Source organism: Nuphar pumila, chromosome 12 (genome assembly GCF_984573655.1).
Source record: "Nuphar pumila chromosome 12, dmNupPumi1.hap1.1, whole genome shotgun sequence".
Taxonomy (NCBI): Eukaryota; Viridiplantae; Streptophyta; class Magnoliopsida; order Nymphaeales; family Nymphaeaceae; genus Nuphar; species Nuphar pumila.
Genome location: NC_143260.1, coordinates 17,186,059 through 17,211,419, shown reverse-complemented (window position 1 = coordinate 17,211,419; position 25,361 = coordinate 17,186,059). Strand labels below are relative to the sequence as shown.

General features: G+C 38.5%; 1 protein-coding gene across 1 annotated transcript in view; it reads right to left on the bottom strand.

The window, feature by feature from the left end:
- The window catches only part of LOC149820154 (putative RNA-dependent RNA polymerase 5), a 76,297-nt gene extending 51,342 nt beyond the window's left edge, over positions 1-24,955 (bottom strand). The window contains exons 1-5 of the mRNA XM_089981754.1: positions 24,851-24,955; positions 24,346-24,513; positions 22,577-22,708; positions 21,631-21,773; positions 1,061-1,223 (exon numbers count right to left, since the gene is read on the bottom strand). Of these exons, the coding sequence (XP_089837880.1) occupies positions 1,061-1,223; positions 21,631-21,773; positions 22,577-22,708; positions 24,346-24,513; positions 24,851-24,955 (711 nt within the window). The remainder of the gene's footprint in view (positions 1-1,060; positions 1,224-21,630; positions 21,774-22,576; positions 22,709-24,345; positions 24,514-24,850) is intronic.
- Positions 24,956-25,361: the final 406 nt, after the last annotated feature.

The window sequence follows — 25,361 nt, the reverse complement described above, 5'->3', positions numbered from 1 at the left end:
CTAAAAGTCTAGTTGCTTATTTCAAAACTTTTCTTTCCTAACTTGGGATGATTCTTCTTGCATCACCTTAAGTTTAAAGGGCTAATATTAGTGTATTACTAAGGATGGATTACACACTTGTGAATCTTATTGTATTTATAAGGACATTCTTGTACTTGAGCAATAAGTCTTTTACTGCCAAAGGAGGAGGTTATGTAGTGGCAGTCGACCATACATATTGTTGTATCTCTTTATCTTTATGTAATGATTTTTTCCTCTTGACTGCTGCTCATTCTCTATCTTTTAATTTCCTCTTTATCTTGGATAGTACCGAAATGACTTTGATTTAATGAGCCAAGCCATAATGAGATAATTCTAGCCCTTCAATCTAGACAAATTTGCATCACTCCCCTTGAGATTTGCATCCTAACTTCACCAATCAAAATTCAAACTAGATGTGACAACATCTGATAGTTTTTTACCAAATTTCCACAAGCACCACAGTGTTGTTTTTAACATGTTTTGAAGAAATGCACCTTCTCAAGTTCCACCATTCGACCAACAAATCACATTTCAACAATCAGCTCAATAATGAGAAACCTTAGCTAATGTTTCTAGTTTTCCGATTTCCAATCTTTGTCCAACCAATTACAACAACCAAATAAAAATAAATCCAAATAATACAACAAAAACTCACCTTTTAAATGCACCAGTTGCAGGGTAGAACAAAAGCCTCACCAGGCCAGGTGCAACATCATGCTAATGTCAACCTGGTGGTCAACCTAGTACTCCAATCTAGTTGGTGAGACTTCTGATACTATGTTGAAATTGACTCTAGGAACTTTATTTAAAAGAGAAGCTAGTTGGCAAGAACTGATTATCGTCTTGAACTGGACAAGAAGAGAAAACAAATCCTACACTACAAATATCAAAGAAAAACAGAGCAAAAAGTATTCAAAACCATGCATGACTGTGTAGCAAAATATAGACCAAGAAACTCGTATCCCACTAAGATGTGAATTACCCAAACCATGTATAGAATTTTCAACACAAATTTGAGATTGAAAACAGCAGAATGAACCTTCTTTCCAGTTTTTGGAGCATCTAAAGCATCATAAAAAATGTTGGTTAGCTGAAGCATTTTGTCTTGAAGGCTCTGTTTCTCCTCTTCACATTCATCCCCTAGAGTCAGCAAGCGATCCATGTAAGCCAACCAGCTATCCGCTGCCACAGCTTTATTAGTGCTAGAAGAAAGAGAAAAAGCGAAATAAGGTAAAAAGGAAATGGGCATTGAAAGTCTATGATGCACACATGCACATGTAGAAAAAGCAAAACATCATGTCTAGATCTTTATAATGTAAGCGAAAAAAAATTGGGCACACAACCATAGCAAGGAAGCCTTTTTAATAGATTTAATTTTATTAAGTCCAAATCACAGTTCAGACTGACGTTATCTGACCAGTTGTTGCCATGGCTGAATTCAACTAGATTGACTAGTTGTAAGCCGTTGCCTAGTCTACTCACCAAGCTAAAATTCAATTAATGATTGAAATGAGTTCATGTGACAACAACACGTGCACAAACAGATGACCTAAATGTTGTTGCATAAAACGAATATACATAATAGTCCTGCAAATTATATTACCGAAATCCTAAGTCACACGGACTCAGCTAAAAGGCCGACGCACCCGCATCGACACGCCCCGACACGGGTGCAGCTTCGGACACGGGGCAAACACGGTCAACTAAGTGTCAGACTCGGTCAACGCACCGGGGCCGAGTTCATCCACATTTTGGACTCAGTCAACTTTGACCGAGTCTATTTTTATCCATTTATGATAAGTTTTGTTGTTATCACACTCACAAGCTTCTTTATGTGTTATATTTTGGTAAGTTTATGTTGTTACTTCAATAGAATTACTTTTTTATTTTTGCTTTAAAATTTACAATCTTATTATTGTTTATATATATATATATATATAGCCGTGTCCCCGTGTCCAAAATTTTTGAAATTGCTCCGCACCCATGTCGCACCCGTACCCGCACTCATGTGACATAGCCGAAATCATATAAATGCAGGGATAATTACCAAAATTCTTCATATATGTGATTCTAGTTCAGAGAGATCTTGGCAAAAATACTTCTCCTATGTATAACGAGATGCTTAGAAAAATTTCTCACGATTACAAAGTGAACTTCAAGTAGACATCACACAAACACCTCTGGATCACCATTGATGGATTAGCATGTCAAAAATAGAAGGGAACAACTACTGAATTGTATTTTTTTAATGAAAAAAGACAATCTTTTGAATTGTACTTTTTCAATGAAAAAAGACAATCTTTTATGACCCAAAAAAGTATCGCACGTCGTAGGCCGTTGATTTTTGAAACCTTATAAGAACCTGCCACCATGTCATACTTGGACAATGTAAGAGCCAATCCCCACTAAGAAAAAAAACATAGATCACTAAGAAAAAAAACATAGATCAACTATGAAGTTTAGTTTTAGGATAAATAACCAAAAAATGAAAAAAAGGAGCCATTCTACCTACAAAAGACTCAGAAATATGTAAAAATGTATGTGTATTGTATATTACACACATATGTATGTATGTTGTTAAAATATGATCATTTATACATATATATATATATATATATATATATATATATAAAGTGAATTGGGTTTTAAAATGCCCAATTGAAATCCATTGGATCCATATTGGGTTGGATCCAATGTGGGATCCATGTGAGGGTCAACCATGGTGAGGTGGAAAAAGGAAAGAAAATAAAGAAAAAAATAGTGGCCAAGTAAGCAAGGTAGTGGCCAAGTGGAAGGAATATGCTTGGCATATTCCCCCACTATGACACTTATAAGGGGGTCGACACCATGGAGAAGGATCTTCTAGAAGATTCCCTCCTCCCTAAATGACTAAAAATAGCCTTCACTCTCTTCACCCTGTAAACACCCCAAAATTTTGAAAGTTTTTTAAATTTCCCTTTTTTCAGTCAGAAGGGCAATTGGATCAATTTCTAATCATTTCTCGGAGTCACTCTCTTGTGAAAGATCCGAAATCCAATTTCATTTTCTATACTTGACCCAATCTCGAATCTAGATCAGACAACCAAATCCAATTCTGAGCCCGGATCTTCTATTCCAAAATCAATTATCTGTATGGCTCAGGTATTTCAATCAGATCCAATCTCTATTTGGATCCATTCCTCTCATTTTCCTCAGTTCGAGATCCAAACTCGATATTCACTCAAAATCTTGGATCCAGATCCGTTTTTAAAATTCAAAATTAATTCTTCTATTTCATAAGCTCTCCTTTGCAAAATCTGAAAAAGGTGCAGGATCCGACCCGATCCATGTCACCGTCCATGTATGTAAACCATGTTTTTAGTTATCGGGTCTGGATATACCAGACCCGACCCATATTGTAATGTAACATTAAATACATGTTTAGGTCACGATTTCTTTTACAGAAATCGTGACAAGCCGCAGTCGATATCTTTCCTTCTCTCCCTCTCTCTTTCTCTTCTCTTTCTCAATACAGGAACAAAAGTGAAAAACTTACATGGTATCAGAGCTGAGATCCAGCCAAGGGTTGAAGTGGATTCCGAAGGTGCGGCAAATCAAGATTTGAGGTCTATTCCTTCCTTCATTTCCTTCAGGTTTGAGGTCTATTTCTTCCTTCATTTCCTTCAGTTTTTTTTTCACGATTCCTTCATTCTCTTCAGTTTTTTTTAATATCCATCTTCCACGATTTCAATCTCCACCTTTTTCTACCACGATTCCTTTACCGTTTTCCATTTTTTTTCCAAATCTTCCTTTAGTGGATTCACATCTCACGTGAATCCCTAATCTGCCCATTTTCCAAATCGTCTCTTAGTGGATTCACATCTCACGTGAATTCCTAATCTGTTCACGCAGGATTCACGTCACGTGAATCCCTATTTTGTTCACGCAAGATTCACGTGAACACTGTTCATCCAAGGTCGTGATTTTCACGTGAATCTACTTCACGTGCATATTCTTTCTTGTTCAGATCGTCTCTTCTCCTGCATAACCCCAGTTGACATATAATCTGGGATTCCAAAAAAAAATATATTCTTTTACTGTCCAGCCTGCTGTGCGACAGTTCATCTCTTTACTTCCTTTTTTTTTTTGACTTTTCTCGTATCATTTGAGTTACGAGTGGTGAAAACACAGTTTTTTTTTTACAGTTCTGACGTCGTTTATCTTTGAGTTACTCAGCGCAAAAAAAAAAAAAAAAAGGAAGGCGATCAGCAAACCTCTCTGACTGCAGACTGAGCACTCTGTGAATACTCAAAAAAAAAAAAGGGAGGTTTTCTTTCTTATTACAACTCCTTTTTCATGGATCTTCATTCCCCTTCATCCAATCTTTCCTCAAGTTTTCTCACTCAACTCGTTTATGAAAAGTTAACTACCTCAAACTTCTTGATTTGGAAGAGACAAATCATTCCTTTTATAAGGAGTCAAGGTCTCTTAGGTCACCTTGATGGAACCACTTCCGTCCCACTCGAATTTGTTACGAGAGAAGAAAAAGACGACAAAGGAGTAAGTTCAATTGTGTATGTCAAGAATGTTGAGTACCTCAACTGGGAAAGGAAAGACCAATCAGTGGTTGCATACATAACTTCCACCTTGTCTCAAGAGGTCCTTGTTGCCATTCCCGACAATTGTACTGCTCTACAACTTTGGGAAAAATTGGTTCAAACATATTCACAAGTTTCGCAGGCGAGAATGGTTTTTCTCAAGAGGGAATTCCAGATGTTGAGAAAAGATTCCATGACCATCATGGAATATCTGAACAAGATAAAGACTATCACAGACCAACTTGCAGTTATAGGATGCGCGGTGAGTGACAGCGATATGGTACAACAGACTCTGAGTGGATTGGGATCCGACTACAACATGATCGTCACTTCCCTATTGTGTCTTCCTGCACTTCCTACCTTTGATGAGTTGCGAGCAAAATTAATTCAGTATGAGATGACCCTGAAAGGGTTCTCTGAGTAATCTCACGTTCACATAAATTCTCAGGAAGTTTTCGCCACAGGGGTAACTTATGGTCGAGGACGCGGACGAGGAGGACAAGGGCGAAGTGGACACGGAGGGCGTGGTTTGCTTCCTACTCCAAATATGTTAGCTCATGCGCACGGGTCAAGATCCATTCCTACCTGCTTTCTTTGTAACAAAAAGGGACATATCAAGGCGAATTGTTGGCATAATCCAGAGAATAAAGGAAAGGGTCCACAGACAGAAAACAAAAGAAAGTTCTCAAGCAGTGGAGAGATTAAAGATTTGCTGATATCTGCCTTGTCAGAGTTGAAATTGAAGCAGAGCGATGAAGGCACCTGGTTTGTCGACTCAGGGGCAGCGACTCATGTAACAGGTGATGCAGGTAAGATTTTTAATCCCATTCCTTATTTTGGAAAAAGTAAGATTGTCACTGGAGATGGATCCCACCACCCTGTTTCTCATGTTGGAAAAACGGTCATTCCCATGTCAAATTCCACTCTTACTCTTTCTGACGTTCTTCATGCTCCTGACATTAAGAAAAATATTGTCTCTGTTTCCAAACTTATTGATGATAATAATGCTTCAGTTGAATTCACTCCCTTCTCTGTGCAGGTCAAGGACCTTCGCACGAGGGAAACATTCGCTGAAGGAAAGAGACGAGGCAATATGTATGTCTTTGAAGAAGCTCCTTGCCATGAAGTCCGCCCTGTCCACCTGAGTTCAGAGTCTTCATTAGAGTCGTGTTCATCCTCTTCTGCTAATGTTTTTAGTATTTCTGAATGTAATAAGCCATTTTTATGGCATAGTCGATTAGGACATTGTGGGGGTCATTTCATTGAGAAACTTGTATCTAATAATCTCATTCCAAAAGAAAGTCTAAATAGGGATGAGAACAGTCACAAATGTTCCAGTTGTCTTTCCTGCAAGAGTCATGTATTGCCTTTTCATTCCATTATTAAGAGAGCTTCAAAACCTTTTGAGATAATCTGTTCTGATGTATGAGGACCCGCCCCAGTTGCCTCTAGATCTGGGAGCAAATACTATCTAATCTTTGTTGATAGCTATACTCGATACACTTGGATATATTTCATAAAAAATAAGTCGGAAGTCTTCTCTTTGTTTCAAAATTTTCTTTCCCTTGTCAAAAATCAATTCTCTGAGTCCATTCAATTTTTCCAATGTGATGGAGGTGGGGAATTCTCATCCCGTGATTTTATCTCTTTTCTTCAAAATAACGGAATAGGAAGAAGGGTGTCTTGTCCTCATACCCCTCAACAAAATGGAATTGCTGAACGAAAACACAAGCATATCGTTGAAAGTGCCATGAGTATGCTTCATGACAGCAATCTTCCCATCAACTTATGGACATAAGCTTTCCATTCTGCCGTGCATGTGATAAACAGACTGCCTATGGTTATTCTGGAAAATAAGTCTCCTTATCACTGTCTTTTTGGAACTTATCCTAGTTATTATGATCTGCGTGTTTTTGGATGTGTTTGCTATGTGCATATCGATCAGTCCCTGAGAAACAAGTTTCAAGACAAAGCCCAAAAGTGCAGATTTGTGGGATATGCAGATGACTACAAAGGATATAGGTGTTATGATCCCACCAACAAACGTATCAGAACCTCAAGAAATGTTGTCTTTGATGAACAAAATTTTGATCACAGAGCTGACACAACAAATATGCCACCTGAAATTTACTATCCTTGGCTAAGCTCAGAACTTTTTGCTGGCTCCAATGAAACATGTTCCTCAGATTGCGTGCAACAAGAAGAAGAGGTCTTTGAAAACACTGGGACGTCGGGGTCACAGAATGTCGAGGAGGTACCGGGCAGATACAAAGGCATTGTCTATTCCAGACAGAAACCGGCAACATCAAGCCTTTTAGATCATGTCTCAGTCGCCAATCCTACTCCTTCTAATACCCTCGCAGTTAGAAAATCAAATCGCATACGGCATCCTATTGACAGGTGGGTTAGTTATAACAACTTCTCCTTGGATTTTCAACTGTTTTTAACTGCCATAAATAAGGATGAAGAGCCCATCATGTATTATCAGGCAGCAACTTCTATGAAATGGGTAGAAGCCATGAATGATGAAATGCAAGCCTTGCATGAATGTGGAACATGGGAAGTTGTTCCCAGACCACCTGACAAAAATGTTGTCGGATGCAAATGGGTCTACAAAATCAAGTACAAGCCAGATGGAACCATTGAACGATATAAAGCAAGGCTTGTAGCAAAAGGATTCACTCAAGAAGCAGGGCAAGACTATGATGAGACCTTTAGTCCGGTTGTAAGAATGGGAACGATTCGAATTATCATTTCCCTGGCTGTTGAACAAGGATGGAAGTTGAGTCAGCTTGATGTAAAAAATGCATTCTTACATGGGGATTTGAAGGAGGAGGTATACATGGAACTGTGAATTTGTCTACGAAGAGACAATCCATAAACAAGCATAAAAACTTTATAAAAGAAGTGCACGAAAGCACTCTCACAACACTTGAACAAAATACACAAAAAGTGTATAAATAATAAACATGCAATAATGCATGTATTTCAATATATAAAAGCAAATGCTTGAGACTCTCAAGCTTGGGAAATACAAGGGGGGAACACCCCTATTTATACAAATGTTAGAAGGTGCAAGGGGGCTCCCAAAGGAGTCGTTGGGAGCCCCCAACGACTCTATTGGGGGACCCCCAATGCACATAAAATAAATCAAAAAAATAAAAAGAAAAAAGAAATTACAAAAGTAAAAATAAAAAGAAAATTACAGCATATTCTAAAAGTGAATATGCGCAAAACAGGAAATGACAGAAATGCCCTTTCGGGTAAAAATATATAAATATATATATTTATATATATAGAGATATATGTACATATAATATATTATATGTAAATATATCTCTATGTATATAAATATATATATTTATATTTACAATGATTTTAGGAGCTACATTTTAACACCCCCCCTCAAACTTACGGTGTGATAACCGCAAGTTTGTCAAGAAGGAAATGAAATCTGGGCGAACATAGAGCTTTTGTGAAGAAGTCGGCAAGTTGATACTCAGATGTCACATATGGCAGATCAATGACCTTCTTCAAGTATTCCTCTCGGACATAATGACAATCCATCTCTATATGCTTTGTTCGCTCGTGAAATGTGTGGTTCTTGGCAATGTAGATGGCACTTTTATTGTCACAGCATAGCTTTGTTGGTTCTTTGACAACTACTCCCATATCTTCCAAAAGACGTCGAATCCATACTATTTCCATGGTGGTAGATGCCATGGCTCTGTATTCGGCTTCAGTGGATGATAAGGAGACCTTCTGTTGCTTTTTACATCGCCACGAGATCAAGGATTCTCCTAAAAAAATACAAAAACCAGTGGTGGAGTGACGGTTACCAGGGTCACCTCCCCAATCTGAGTCAGTATAAGCAAGCAATATTAATTCAGAAGAAGAGGATAGAAATACTCCCTTATTCACTGTTCCCTTCAAGTATCTGATGATGCGAAGTACAACACCCATATGGACGGTTGTAGGAGCATGTTGAAACTGACTGGCGATGTGTATAGCATGTGACAAATCGGGTCGAGTAATGCTCAGATACATTAAAGAACCTACCAACTGTCTGTAAGGAGTAGGATCAGTTAGAGGAACACCGTCGTCAATCTTCATTTTGGCTCCCACAACTTCAGGAGTTTCACATACTTTGTCATCAGAAATCCCTGATCTATCAATAATCTCACAAGCAAGTTTAGACTGAGATAGAAAATAACCACGTTGCGAATAGGCAACCTCAATTCCAAGAAAATATGTCAGAAAACCTAAGTCTGACATCTCAAATTTTGAAGTCAAGACGGACTTAATACCCTTGACTCCTTGTATATCATCACCTGTGATTAACATGTCATCAACATATAATAACAATATTACAATCCCTGCTTTAGATTTTCTAGTAAATAGAGCAGTATCAGTATAACATGAGGAGAAACCATTTTCCAGCATTACACTGGTAAATCTGTCATACCAGGCTTTGGGAGCCTGTTTCAAACCATAAAGGGCCTTTCGAAGACGAAGGACTTTATTTTTAGGGATCTCCATGCCAGGTGGGGCATCCATATACACTTCTTCATTAAGATCACCATTTAAAAGGGCATTTTTCACATCCATTTGAAAGATATTCCAATTTTTGATAGATGCAATAGTGATAAGACACCTAACTGTAACCATTCGGGCTACAGGAGCAAAAGTTTCTTCATAATCAATCCCATACTCTTGTCCATACCCTTTTGCAACTAAGCGAGCCTTATACCTTTCAAGTGATCCGTCACTCTTAGTTTTAACTTTAAATACCCATCGACAACCTATAGTTTTCTTTCCTATAGGTAGAGATTGAAAATCCCACGTTTCAGCCCTTTTAAGAGCACTAAGTTCATTTTGCATAGCTTCTTGCCATTCTATACATTTCTTTGCTTCTTCAAAGTTTCTTGGTTCAAAATAAGAATGAATGGCACTAAGACAGGCCCTATACCGGGGCGAAAAAGAATCAAAGGAGACAAAACGAGTGGGAGGTCTTCTATTCCTCTCAGACCTTCGGTGATCGAGAACAGGAGTAAGTTCACTATATTGGTCAATAGCACTTCTAAAGGTGTCTTGGTTTCTACGAGAGTATGTTATAGGATCATTAGAAATTCTGTCTTCTTGTTGGTTATGCTCTTCGATATTACTTTCAATGTTTTCATCATGGTTTGATGACATATCATCATCACTGGATGTATCATCATTACTAGATAATAAGTCAAAGAGGAAGGAATAATCAAAATTTTCTTGTTGAGAAACATTTTTTTCAAATCCACTTTCATTTTCCAAAAAAGTTACATTTCTAGAAACATATAGTTTATCTTCTCGAAGATCATAGCATCGAAATCCCTTTTGAGTTTCGGAATATCCAAGAAAAGCGCAGGGGATAGCCTTGGGAGAGAGTTTGTCATTCTTATCCGTAAGAATGAAACACTTACACCCGAAGACTCGTAACCTAATATAATCTGGTTCGAGTTTATACAAGATCTCAAAAGGGGATATTTTTCCTAATATTCTAGAAGGCAAACGATTTATTAGATAAACAGAAGCAAGAGCAGCTTCAGCCCAAAAATTTTTTGGTATGTTTTGAGAAATAAGAAGGGTTCTAGTGGTCTCAATAATATGTCTATGTTTTCTTTCGGCCAACCCATTCTGTTGGGGGGTTTTAGGACAAGATCTTTGGTGAATGATTCCTTGATCTTCAAGATATATTTTAAATTGGTTGGAGAGATATTCTCCTCCAGAATCACTTCTAAAAATCTTTATGTTACTATTAAATTGATTCTTGATCATTGAATGGAAAGTTCTAAAGCATGAAAAGACTTCATGTTTGAATTTAAGAAAAAAGATCCATGAATATCTAGAGAAATCATCCACAAAAATAACATAATAAGAAAAACCTCCTTTTGAGACAACAGGTGCTGGTCCCCAAACATCGGAATGCATAATTTCAAAAGGTTTTGATGAGAATATAGTTCTTTGCTCAAAAGGTAAACTTTTCATTTTTCCGAGAATACAGTCATTACAAGAAAATGAACTTTTACATAGGTCTTTTGCAAAATGTAAGTAAGACAACTTGGTGATATTAGGATGACCAAGTCTTTTGTGCCACATGTTTATATCTTTGTTTCGGGCAACATTATAAAAAGATTTTGGAACTCGAAGAGATTCCATGTAGTATAAATCGCCTTTTCTAAAGCCTTCCCCAATCAATTTCTCGGACAGGCGATCCTGTATTAAACATTTATCACATGAAAATTTAATATCACAACCATGATCCGAGAGTTGAGAAACAGAAAGAAGATTTAAATTAAGTTTAGGTATAAATCTAATTTTTGGAATAAAAAAATCTTGAGTTTCAAAATTACCTATTCCTTTAATTTCAAGAGAAGTTCCATCCGCAGTGGAAACAAAGGATGGAGAAGCATTTTTTGAATAATCGGAAAGTGAAAACATGTTTGGGGACATATGAAAGGATGCACCTGAGTCCAAAAGCCAAGGGACTTTACCTGGAATGGAAGAAGTAGACACGGCGGCACCGGATGTAGCTCCCTTGAGAAGAGGTTGAAGGGCTTCCATTATTTGGTTCAACGAGAGTGACCCACTTGATGATGCCTCTTCCTTTTGTGGTGCGCCGGTGGTGGCCATAGCAAGAAGCTTCTTCCATTTGGGACATACTGGCTTGATATGCCCCGGTTCTTTACAAAAGTGACATATAGTCTTGCTATAGTCCCGCTTCCCTCTTTGTCCACCATCTCCTCCTTGATTTTGGAATTTAAAGTGAGGAGGACGATAGGTCTTTACATTATTTCCGGGTCTTGATACGGCATTAACCTCATTATTTTCTTCATAATTACAAGGAACCATAAGAACACTTGGTCCTTGTTTACATAAATTCATACGAGTCTCCTCACCACTTAATTTGGTGAGAACATCTTCAAGAGAAGGAGGAGTAAATGAGGATAGAAGTGATGACCTTATTTGCTCAAATTCCGGTCTCAACCCATTCAAAAAATTGAAGAAACGATCTTCTTCAAGTTGCTTGTGGCGGAGTTCAATTGCCTCTCCACTCCATTTTGGTTCAAGCATAGAGAGCTCATCCCAAATAGAGGAAAGATCGGCAAAATATTCCCTAATAGACATTTCACCTTGAGTAAGGGAGAGGGCCTTCTTTTGAAGGTAATACTTATGAGATAGGTCTCTTGATGTATACATCTTCTCGAGATAATGCCAAGCTTCCGATGCCTTTTTGAATTTGATAATGTTGGCATTAATCTTCGTTTCGACGGATGCGAAGAACCAAGAAAGAATCTTGAAGTTCTTCATTTCCCATTCGTCGTGTTTCTTTGAGTATTCTTCAAGAGCTTTGATCCTTTCCTCTCCCTCAAGAATCTTGATTTCACTTCCATTCATTATGGTTATCTTGGGTTCCGGCTCCGGAATCGTTCCTTGCACATAACCCCACAATCCTTTTCCTTTTATGTGGGCCTCCATATTCCCGGCCCAAATATGATAGTTGGACCCATTCAATTTGAAGCCAAGGGCAAAGTGAGACTCTTTCTCACCCATTAAGACGTAGAGAGAAGAAGAAAAAAGACGTACCAATACGATGTTTCAACTTCTTCTTAGTACAAGATTCTTCTAAAATATTTGAGAAGCAAGATCCACCACTTCAATCTCAAAAAAATCCGAAGGCACGATTTTCGAGGCACTCGAACAAAGGCGGATCTCACGATCTCCAATCACCAGCCGAGCTTTGATACCATGTGAATTTGTCTACGAAGAGACAATCCATAAACAAGCATAAAAACTTTATAAAAGAAGTGCACGAAAGCACTCTCACAACACTTGAACAAAATACACAAAAAGTGTATAAATAATAAACATGCAATAATGCATGTATTTCAATATATAAAAGCAAATGCTTGAGACTCTCAAGCTTGGGAAATACAAGGGGGGAACACCCCTATTTATACAAATGTTAGAAGGTGCAAGGGGGCTCCCAAAGGAGTCGTTGGGAGCCCCCAACGGTCACATTTGTGACCGTTGGGGGCCCCCAACAACTCTATTGGGGGACCCCCAATGCACATAAAATAAATCAAAAAAATAAAAAGAAAAAAGAAATTACAAAAGTAAAAATAAAAAGAAAATTACAGCATATTCTAAAAGTGAATATGCGCAAAACAGGAAATGACAGAAATGCCCTTTCGGGTAAAAATATATAAATATATATATTTATATATATAGAGATATATGTACATATAATATATTATATGTAAATATATCTCTATGTATATAAATATATATATTTATATTTACAATGATTTTAGGAGCTACATTTTAACAGGAACAACCCCCTGGATATCAAGAACAAAATTGTAAAACCCATGTATGCAGGTTAAAAAGAGCCATCTACGGCCTGAAGCAAGCATCTCGCTTTTGGTTTGATAGCTTCTCATCAGAGATTCAGAAACATGGATTTTCACGTTCCATGCTGGACCACTCATTTATTTTTAAAAGTCAGTCTGTGACTACTCTATTATTAATTTATGTTGATGATATTATCATCACAGGAAACTCTACGGACCACATCCAAAAAATAAAAGACTTATTAGGTCAAAGGTTCAAAATGAAAGACCTTGGAGTTCTACGCTATTTCCTTGGTGTAGAAGTTGACAACCAGGCTCATGGATTGACATTCACTCAACACAAGTACACCGTAGATGTTCTCAGCAAGGCAGGCATGAAAGACTGCAAACCTCTAGGAACTCCGAGTGTACTTCATCAAAAACTTAGCGCTCATGATGGAGATCTGTATGATGACCCCACCAGGTATCGCAGCATAATAGGAATGTTACAATACCTCACATTCACTAGACCTGATATTGTCTATTCAGTCAATCAAGTGTCTCAATTTATGCATGCGCCACGTACTGGACATATGGAAGCGGTCAAAAGGATCATTAGATATCTGAAAGGGACTATTGGGGATGGATTGATATATTTACCACAGTCCCATGGCCAAAACAAGCACGAAATTACTGTATATTGTGATGCAGACTGGGCAGGAGATCCCGACGAAAGAAGATCCACATCAGGATATTGTGTCTTCATTGGAAGAAATTTAGTCTCTTGGAGCAGCAGAAAACAAAAAGCTATAGCTAGATCCAGCACTGAGGCTGAATATAGATCCATGGCTACTGCCACTGCCGAAGTCACATGGATCAGGCATCTTCTAACTGAAGTAGGAGAAAAGATCTCCCACACTACCTTGCTCTGTGACAATCAAAGTGCTATCAATATGTCATTCAATCCAGTACATCACAGTCGTGCCAAACACATTAAGATCGACCAACACTTTGTGAGGCAGAAGGTTGAAGAAAAAGAGATTGAACCTGAGTTTGTCAGTACTGAAAGACAGGTTGCAGACATATTTACCAAAGGGTTAACCAAGGATCGCTTTTGGATGCTTAAAAGCAAGTTGTTCATGGTCCAAAACCATGATCAACTTGAGGGAGGGTGAAAAAGGTGCAGGATCCGACCCGATCCATGTCACCGTCCATGTATGTAAACCATGTTTTTAGTTATCGGGTCTGGATATACCAGACCCGACCCATATTGTAATGTAACATTAAATACATGTTTAGGTCACGATTTCTTTTACAGAAATCGTGACAAGCCGCAGTCGATATCTTTCCTTCTCTCCCTCTCTCTTTCTCTTCTCTTTCTCAATACAGAAACAAAAGTGAAAAACTTACAAAATCCTCAAATTTCAAAATCAATATTTTGCAAAACCTTTCAAAACTCCATTCCGGATAGCCTCTCCTGAGCCACTTGCATTTTAGATTTTCCTTCGAAAAGTAAAAATAAAAAGAAAATGATTTTAGGTTAAATAAGAAAGGGCATTTTGAAAATTTCCGCAAACTAAAGCCTTCTTTTTTAAAAAAATTTAAATCTAGAAGGGGCGTTTTTGAAAGTTTTGTAACCACCCCCTCCTTTATAAACACATGTAAAGGAGAGGGAAGGGGCATCGAGTCTTTTGGAGGATCATATGGAAGAGGGAGAAGAGAACGAGTTCCTCTATCGGCCTTTCCGTTCTTTCTTCTCTCCTTCCTTCTTCTCCCTCTTTCCTCTTTTCCCTCCTTATTCCTTTTTGCCTTCTCCTTCCTTCTTCTTCACCAGAGGCTTCGGGCCTGTCCCTCTTCACCGGAGATCGTTGAGAAGCTGGCCTGCTCACTCCTCGACTGTGGTAAGTTTTACATTTCGTTTTTCCTACTCAACATTATGCTTCTGCAAGGTTCAATTCATTCCGTTTTGTGATTTTTGTTTTCACCACTGCTTTGATTTCATTACTGCAATATATGTTGCATCGATCAACATCTCACAAGCACCGCACTGGTCTGTTCTTTTCCTTCATTCTCCACTGTCCATCAGAAGCATGTGTTGCAGCATCGATCTGCTTATAGTAGCATTGATCTGCATAATGCAATAGGGTGTTGATTCATTTCTTTTTGTTTTATCTTCACATTGCTCATATTCCAACATTTTCCTTTGCAATTCATTACTAAATTTTCATTGCCTATGTACAGTCTATCTCTGTCTATGCTTTTGCATATCAGACTCCCTTGCATTTCATCATCATCATCTCATTTTATTTCATGTTCAAAGCATCGATCATTCATTCATTGTGTTCAGGTCTGCATCGATGCACATTGTGTTGCATCAATGCGCATTTTGTTCATTACCAATTTGTCATCCGTTGTAGCACTACGTCTTCTACGCATTTTTGGATTACCTGCACAGCTGTGATGTGTTTTGACTTCATCTATTGCATTCTGTTTTGATTTTACAAGTGCATTCTCTATTTTGTACATTTTTATTTCAATCATTAGCATTTATGCATTGTTGAATCATCACTGCATCTGTTTTATTTCATCTTCATTTAGCATCTGGTTCAATCACGATTCAACATCCTTTGTTGCTTCATCACATCCTCTGCTGCCATGTTTTCTTTCTTATATTCATGTTGTGTTTACCGCTTGTAATTGCATCATCTTATTCACTCCACATCCTCATTGCATTTACCTCTCTATTTTAGTATTGATCTGTACTTCATTGATCATTCCATAAGCATCCACTGCGTGTATCACATATCATTACTACAATTTCACCTGTGCGTATCACTTGCATACCAGTCGTATCCGTAATATCATATAGCAAATCTCATCTGCATGCTCCGATTCATTAAATTTCGCATTCATCATTTTCATCGCACTTTATTCCCATTTTTCATCTGCTCTTCAATCCCTGCATCCCTGTCATTCATCTACTAATGTGCATCTCATTTCCTGTATCTCATTTCAGGATACATTTGTCTATTTCACTCCCTGTAGGCTGCATATGCATTTGCATTTGCATTTCATCACAACATTCATTCCGTTTCCTGCATCCCTGTGCCATCTGCATCTCATCGGTTTAGCATTTGCATTCTTTCATATGCTCAATTGGATCCGATATAGCTTATTCATTTTCTCTGTATCATGCTGCTCAATCTTTGTGCTATAGCATTCCATAGATTTCCTGCAAGGTTTTATCATGAATACCACATTATGAGTTGAACAATTGTGAATCCACCGTTGAGATCCAGGCTTTACTGCAAAATGTGGGTGTACCGAAATCAAATACCAGAGCATGTTATGCTTCTGAGCAGCCAAAAAAAAAAAGACTTCCTGGAGATCGGATCACTTTTATCATCCGACGACTTGGGAAAATTGGTTGAAGCATGTCTAGATATTCTTCTTGATCTTGATCACCATGAAGTGCAGAATACATATTCCCATTATGTTGATACAGAAAGACCAATTGCTATGGGCCGCACATTGGTTGGGAAATGCATCTTTGCACTTCGTGTTACACTGCATTTTTTTTTATTTCTTTTACCTTTCATTATTGCACCTTTGCATCTTCTGTTTCACAGCATTTTCACACTTTATTATTGCACCTTTGCATTTTCCATTTCACAGTATCTTCAGCAGCCTTACAACATCTGTGCATTTAACTATTACTCCTTGGCGTTTTCTGTTTTGCAAGCACTCCTGAGCTTGCATGGGCTGCAGCCAAACATGGAGATGCTGTTTACATTCTGGGATTTCTTTTGCCTTTGCAAGAAGAAAACCCTTAGCGGCAAAAGGGCATTGCTAAGCATCTCCATATTGCATTGACATCCCTTCTTGCAACTCTTCTTTCACACTGCATGTGTGTAGTTCAGCCTACAACTTCCGCCACAGTATGGTTGCAGAACTCATTAACCTCAATGCAGTCAAGTGCTGTGACAGCCATGCATGCAGCAGGGAACCGTGCCTTTAGGACAACATATTGGAGTTCCATCATCTCAGCAAAACCTGCAGAATGTGTTGTAGCCTGGATCTCCTTTGGACACAACACAAGCAAATAGTTTAGGATCTTTGCAACAAGGTGCAATGAGTTCTCTTTCAGAGGGTGGTGCAGGCTCTTTGCTACAAAATACACTTATTGGATCCCAGAAAACTACTTTGAACTCTTTGACACAATGTAATATAAATGCCTTGCAGCAACTCAGTGTTAGTACTTTTCAACCAAATGCTAACATGTTGCAACACCAACAACAACTCAAACAACTGCAACAGCGCCAAATACAGCAGCATATGATTCAGCATCATCTCACATTCAATTCAGTAACTTCATTATCTGCATTCATTGTGTTGAGAGGTTTTTAGTTAAAAGTTTTTCTAAACTAGAGGTTATTTGAATTTTAATGTTAATGAGGGACTTGAGTGTAATTTCTTTCTTTGGACTCTCTATTTAATATAGAGATTAGCACTAATCTAATACATGAGTTCTCCTTTTCTAAACAGCCGTCTCTCTCTCTCTCCACCTAGGGTTCGGTGCATCTCATATATTCTTCAACATGGAATCAGAGCCACTGATCTCCGGAGCGTGATCGACTATGCTATCGATCTACACCAACGAGGAAAATATTGGAACCAGGTGTGTATTATTTTTTTTTTCTCGTAAGATTTGATAACAGATCTGGTGTCTGACTATGGTCATGACCCAGATCTGTCATCAGATCTAAGAGACATCGTGGGCGTGTGTCTTCAGGTCTGGCAGCCGTAACCCTTGAGCCCTTGAGTTCCACCATTCTTCCTTGAAACAACTGCCGTGATTTTTGGGTTTGGGAGCAGCGAAAAATCTCTTTTCATGTGCTGCTATTTGTGATCGAGCTCGAGATGTGCTGCTGCCGTGATTTTTTATCGTGTCCTCTGAAGAAATGAGATTCCTTTTGTGGTTGTCGTTCTTTGTTTGTCTGGGAGCAGCTGCTGTCGTGATTTACAACACCTGTGAATATGATTTCAGTAGTCGTGATTCCCTGCTGTGTCGTGATTTTTTTTTATGCTGTGAAAGAAGCATGTTAGTATCAGTTGTGTTCATGTCGTGGAAGCAGCAGGCGTGATTCTCTGCTGTGTTAAAAATTATCCTGTTTGTGTGGAAGTTTTTTTTATGATTGTCGTTCTGTCGTAGAAGCAGCAAGCGTGATTCTCTGTTGTGTTGAAAATATCATGTTTATGTAAAAGTTTTTATGACTGTCGTGGGATTCTGTGTTGAGTATAGCTGCTGGTCGTCGTTTCTGGCTGATGCGTGATTGTAACACACGCTATTTTATGTGTTGCTTGAAGCCTGTCAAGATTTTATCCCTGGTATGGCTGCTGGGATTATAAAACTTGTTGTTCAAGTGGGTAAATTTGATTTTTTTTTGGCTGAAATAGAATTAAAAAATTCAGTATGGGTGAAACTTCGAAATGTGATTCCAAAATTGAACATATTGGAGAGTATAAGGCTTTTGCCAATCCCTTCTCATACGACTCTTCTATAAGGTTGAATGAAACTAACTATGCGAGGTGGTCCAGAACTTTTATGATGTCGGTGTCTGGACATCGTAGAAAACATATTTTGTTGGAAGACGAACCTAATGAAAAGGTGGGAAAATACGTTACTTGAGATGAAGATAATGACATAGTTATGTCATGGATCATGAACAGTGTCGAACCCCATATTGCAGATGGTTTAATTTACTATAATACAGCCAAACAGATGTGGGACAATCTTCGAGATACGTATTCACAAGAGACTAATGTGAGTCGTATCTTGCAAGTCGAACAGGAGATATATACTTTACAGCAGGGAGATCAGACCTTGGCCCAGTACTATGCATCAGTCAAGGCTGCGCTTGAAAGACTCAATGCTCACATGCCTCTTTGTTGTTCGAAGCAGAAGGATCAGCAAGAACAGACTATAGTTGCTCGGTTTCTTACAGACTTATCTTCAGAATTCTATGTTGCAAGAGTCCAAATGTTGACTGGATCAGATGTACCTACTCTTGCTGATGCATACAATCGCCTGAGAAGACTTGCGATCTCTCTTCCATAATCTCAGCCTGTGACCCAGTCATCTGCTCTAGTTGTCTCCTCTGGTTATGGGCGTGGAAATATTCAGAATATCAGAGGACGAGGTATGGGAGGTAGAAGAAAGCTTCAATGTACATTCTGTGGAAAATCTGGACATTTAGAAAATCGTTGCTGGGATAAACATGGTCGGCCAACCTCTTCTTCCTCAAAGTCATATGCTCCTAAAACAAATGTTACTACTCTCGAGGCAACAAATGTACATGATAATATCTCTGCAAGTGACAGTATCACCCTCAGTCGTGCTGAATATAATGAGTTGATAGCTCTTCGCCCTTTGAGTTCCACTTCTCCTGTAGCTGGTGTTGCCTACTCAACAGGAAATCATCTTCATCCGACCGACAGTAAGTGGATTATTGACTCTGGTGCATCCAGACACTTGTGTGGAAATTTGCTCATTTTTTCAGATCTAAAGGATATTACTGTTCATCGAGGAGTCTCATTTGCTGATGGGAGCTCCTCCCCAGTTGTTGGTTCGGGAAATATTTCTATATCCTCCTCGTGTAATGAAATGGTGGTCTTCAACAAATGCACAAATAACTCACAAACAAGTGTCTATTGGAGACACTACAAGCATGACCCTTGAAAGGGTATAAAAGGAAGAACACTTGAAAAATAAATAATACTTTATTCATGAACAAAATGCTTAAGAAGCATGGTTATTTACATTGAAGGGGTTCACCCCTATATATACAAAAAAGTGGGAGAGAGGAGAGCTCATTTTGAGCTCTCCAAAAGAGACGTTGGATTCCAACGTCTCTTAATATAGCTGTTGGACTACAGTCCAACAACATTTATTATTATAGCTGTTGGACTGTAGTCCAACAACATTTATTATAGCTGTTGGACTACAGTCCAACAGCTATTTGCACAGTCAAGTTCCAACAGGAACTTGACTGGATCAAATATCTAGTTTCTATTGAACTAGATGCTAAAAAAGAAAATAAAGAAAAATAAAATAATAAAATAATAAAAGAAAATATAATATATATATATATATATATATTACAGATTACATTTTAACACCTCGTTACAGTTGAAAAATGTTCTTCATGCTCCCTACTTTGCTCAAAGTTTACTCTCTGTTAGTTGCCTTACAAAAGAACAAAACTGTAGAGTAATATTTGATCCGATGGGTTGTCATTTTCAGGATTTGCTGACGAGGAAGAAGATTGGAGGCTATGAAGAAAATGGAGTCTACTACCTACATCATCAAGTGGGTAATGCTCATGCTGCAGTGGAACACTCATCCAGTCCTGTTCAGTGGCATCGTCGTCTTGGTCATCCTTCATTGTCAAAGCTTTGTTCTGTCTTGCCTCAAATTCCGTCCACTACATCATTTCAATGTGAAGCATGTCAGTTGGGCAAGCATCATCGAAGTTCGTTTCCTTCGAGTCAGAGTCAGTCTAGTCATAAAGTTTTTGAACTTCTTCATGCAGATGTATAAATAGGGGTGAACCCCTTTGTATTCTTCATGCTTGAGAGCTCTCTTCTTCAAATAAGTGTATTTATTTTTAGTTTGTGCCTCTCTCAAGGCTTGTTTATGTTGTCCCATAGTGGACTTTGCTATTATCTCGTGTATTAGACCATTGTTGGTCATTGCGAATTCTTTTAGCATTCTTTATTTTTCTGCATACTTCATTACATTAGGATCCAGTACCAAGATGTTAAAAATAATTGTGACCCGCCCAAGATTTGTAACCAAAGGCCAAATAGAATTATTTTGATGTTTTGTAATTGGGTAGTCTCTTTCTAGAGCTATTAAACGCTAGCATTTGTGCACAAACAGACTCCCTAAAACTTAGTTCAGTAGAGCAATGCCCGATGGACTTGTCCTTGGTCATCCCTTTTTCAAACATGGTTGTAAGGGGGTATTAAACGCTAACACTTGTGCACAAGCTGACTCCTTAGATCTTAGTTCGATTAAGGCAATGTCATAGATAAGACCTCACAATAAATTGCGCATTAAAAAAAAGGCCAAATTTTCAGGTTAAAATTTTGGGACGTTACATGTACTCTTCATATCCCTCCTTTTTCTTCATAGACTGTCCAGCATGATACCAATCCTTATACAAAAATAGAGAAAGCATAAAAAAATTACAAAATGTAAGTGAAGGTTTTTTATCATAAAAAAAGGGCACATGATGTTCAGTGTGAAAGACAATATATGTAGTATGCTTTCCACAACCAGTTTCTCGGTGATTGGGTGGTCAAGTTGCTGTAACTTTGGGCTGAGACTTCGTTTTTCTTGTTTTCTCTTTCATTAGTTACCAATTAGAAAGTTTTAGACTAAAATCCAGAACTACCCATTAATACTGCTATAGAATATAAACTTTGTCAAGGAATTGAATGTTTTATTGAACATATAAATTAATGACTAGTTCTTTCTACTTCTTTTTATCACTTTACAGTTGCTGACTGTCATATGTATGAGTTAGGCCCCACAAATTTCAGAATTTTTTCCTAACCATAATTGCATGTTCCTGCCTTTCATGAAAAATTGTTTCACACACCTTGGACCGAACCGATTCACTAAAAATGCATCAAAAAGCTCTCTCTCTAATTCCGCTGGTGATAACTGACTAGGATTTACAGAATGAACTGCTGTTGAGGGGGGACGTTCCCATGGTCTGTTGGAGTGAAAGGAGGACAACAACTGCAAACATATTAACTCCATGAATGAAACATGTATCAACCAGACTAAATAAAGCAAAAAAATAACATGATGAGCAACCAGCATATAAAGATATGTATGATCTTTCATTGTGTTAAATAGGATCTCATAACCTAGTTTTCCTTTTTTCCCTTTTTACGTCAACAGTGTATTCCTCATAACCTAGTTTTCCTTTTTTCCCTTTTTATGTCAACAGTGTATTCTAGAGCCAAATCAGACTGAACCATATACTTTACCAGCCTTTCTTTCTCAATTCATGAAATCTATCAATAGCAATACAATGCCCAGCAACTTAATACAGAAATAATATCAATCCTCACCTTAAATAGTTAATGTTCAAATAATATTAAGAAGTTAGGCATGAATGAAAGTTTCGAAGTCACAGAACATGAGGAAAGCTGGATTTCTTTGAAAACCAAGAGACCAGGCCCCAAGATGAATATCTACTTTTCAAAGAAATTCAGCTTAAGTGCAGAGAAAAGCAATCATAATGTACAAGCAAAATATCTCCAAGTAAAACAAATGAAATCATCCACAAATATCACATTCTAAACAAACCCGCCTTTAGAGGATACTGGACTAACACCATTGACATCAGAGTACACTAACTCAAATTGTTTGGAACACAGTTTCTTCTTTCGAAAGGTAAACTTTTCACTTTACCCAATATTTAGTCTTTGTAAGAGAATTCCTTTAGTATTACAAAAATTTGCCAAGCGAGGAAAATAACTAAGTTTAGATACATTTGGTATCCCAATCTTTTGTACCATAAAATAGTTCAGTACCTTATGAGCATGCACAAGCAAAATATTTATGAAGAGGAAGGTGCAAAAGTTCCATATGGTGTAAGCCTCCATTCCATGATCAGCTTTCCTGACAGTGGGATCCAATACATCTAACAACCATGAGACATCGCCCTATGGTCAAAGATTTGAGAAATTGAATGAAGATCAAAATTCAGTTTTAAGCAAATCTGACCTACGATACACAAGAACTTTTGTAATACTTTTAAAAGTTCTTTCAGGATCTCCTTTACTTTTGACATAAAGGTTCCATTGGTAGCAGAAACATAGGTAACTCTTGATTAAATGCAACAATCTGATAACAATGACAATTTTAGGGTCATATTAGATGCTCTGAAATTTAATAACCAAGAAGGTGTCCGCTCCAATTATGAAGGAGGGTCCTCTCAGAGTTGCTGTAGTACTTCTGCTAGTGAGTCACAAATATGTCCCCAAGCACAATGGCAACTTTCTCAGAATAAATGCTAGTTTCCAACAGCTACTGCTTTTTGCTTCAGCTTAGTGATAAAATGTGATTTGACGTCATCGGATCTGGATCGGATCCAGATCCGTGCATCTAATCATGTTTAGAATGTTTTCTTTATGTAATGGCAATTCTGTTATTTGTATGTATTTTAAACCTTTTGTAATATATGTTACATAATATAGCATTAGGGCTAGCCATCTCAACAGTGGCTGCCGTTTTGAGTATCTCCCTCTATCTCTTCCTTCCTCTCTCTCCACCCGCTGAAAGACAACTGTGGTGTTTTATCTAAATCTGATATTGCTTTTCTTACATGGTATTAGAGCGGGACTTCGGTTTTCTTCTAAAAGGTATGCCCATTTAGATTGAATCTTGTTTTCTTCCGATCAGAATCTCTTCTTTTTATTCTCTTCTACAACCATGGAGTTTGTGTGGCTTAGAAGTTTCCTCAGCTAAGTCACATGGGTGCGGGTGCGGGTGCGGGTGCGGGTGCGGGTGCGGGTGCGGGGATTCGGCACTTCCAAAAAACCCGGGTGCGGGGGTGCGGCAAATTTTTTTAAAAAAAAAAAAAAATATATATATATATATATATATATATATATATATATATATATTTAAAAGGGGTCCGGGTTCCCCCAACGCGGGTCCTGGGCAAGGCATATTTAAAAGTCGTCCCGCGTAATTACTCGGGCTTTAAAATCACCAGTCAATATTTTATTAGTTTTGACCTCTGTTTTCGTGACCGTACCGCCTCCAGCCATCTTTTCTACCTTTACATTTTTAGATTTCTTTATGACATATAATAAGATATTTGGAGATTTTGTGTTTTGCGCTTTTTCCTTCTGGAAGTGGAGGTGAGACTAGTTGGGGGCAATTAGTTAGTGTATCACGTGAAGGAACTTTGGTTAGAGTCCCCAACCCTGGTTGGGTGCAACACTCGAGACATGTAAAGGGTTAGTGTGATGTGATTTGAAGTAATAAGGGGCAGCAGCGTTAGCTTTGCTAATTTGTCCCAAAGGCCGAATGTTGGAAGCAGCAAAGGATGAAAGGGGGAGATTGGTTGCGCATCAGAGACCGGGGCAGTAGTAGTGCAGGCACAACAGGGAGCTTTGCAGGCGCAGCAGCAGCCTTGGCCGTGAATGATTCTGGTGAAGAGAGGGAAGGTATTAGTCCGGCGCCTCAAAAGTTGTCTCGCACCGATGCGTTCCCCTTTAGGATGCCTCCCTTCTCCCGTTGTAACAACAGCCCCACCTTTTATAACAGTGAGGGCAGGTCGAGCGATTTATACGATGTCCCTGTGGTGCAGTTGCAGCAGGGCTGCAGGAGCTACTGCAACAAGGACTCTGCAACCTTTTCCTATTGCCTTCAAATCCCCAGGTATCAACTCTAAAACAACACCCCTTCCAAAACACCCTTTGCATTTTTCCGGCACCTCTGATTTGTCCAAAGAATCACCCTTGTACCATTTCATAGGGCAAAAAAAAAAAACAAAAAGATGTATCAAAATGACCCTGGGTGCGTTGACCGCACCCAGGGTCGTGTTGACCGCACCCGGTGCCGCACCCGCACGCGTACCCGCGTCGCGTCGCGTCGACGCGGGTAAGGCATCTGTTTTGCCGAGTCCCTGTGACATAGCTCCTCAGTGATATGGGCATAATCATCTCTACACCTTCGAAGATGTGTTGACACAATAAAAGCGCAATTTATATTGTAAGCAATCACACCTTCCATGAGCGTACTAAACACATTGAGATGGACTACCACTATGTTCGCGATGAATATCTAAGAGGGACCATAGCATTGCCGTACGTTACATCCGAGTACCAGTTGGCAGATTTCTTCACTAAAGCACTTGTTGCTCCTTGCTTTATGTTCCTTCCCAACAAGCTTTCGGTCATGTCCCCGTAAAGCTTGAGGGAGGGTGTTAATATATATATATATATATATATATATATATATGATATCTCATCATACTCGATAAAGGGTATTTCTATAATTTTTCCCAATAGGGGTATGTTAGTCTTTTTCCTTTATTTTCTTTTCTTTCTTTCTTTTTCCTATTTTTATTTTTCCTTTTTCATTGTATATGCATTAAATGCATAATGCATTGGGGGTCACAACTAAGAGTCGTTGGACCCCCAATGGTCACAAATTGGGGGCCCAACGACTCCTTGTTGGGCCTCCTAATGCCCACTCTCTCTTCTCTTTTCCCTCTCTCTCTCTCTCTTGCTTATAAATAGAGTGGTAAACCCCTTTGTAATGTGTGGCTTTTACAAGCCCATTTCTTGCTTTATAAGATTTTTC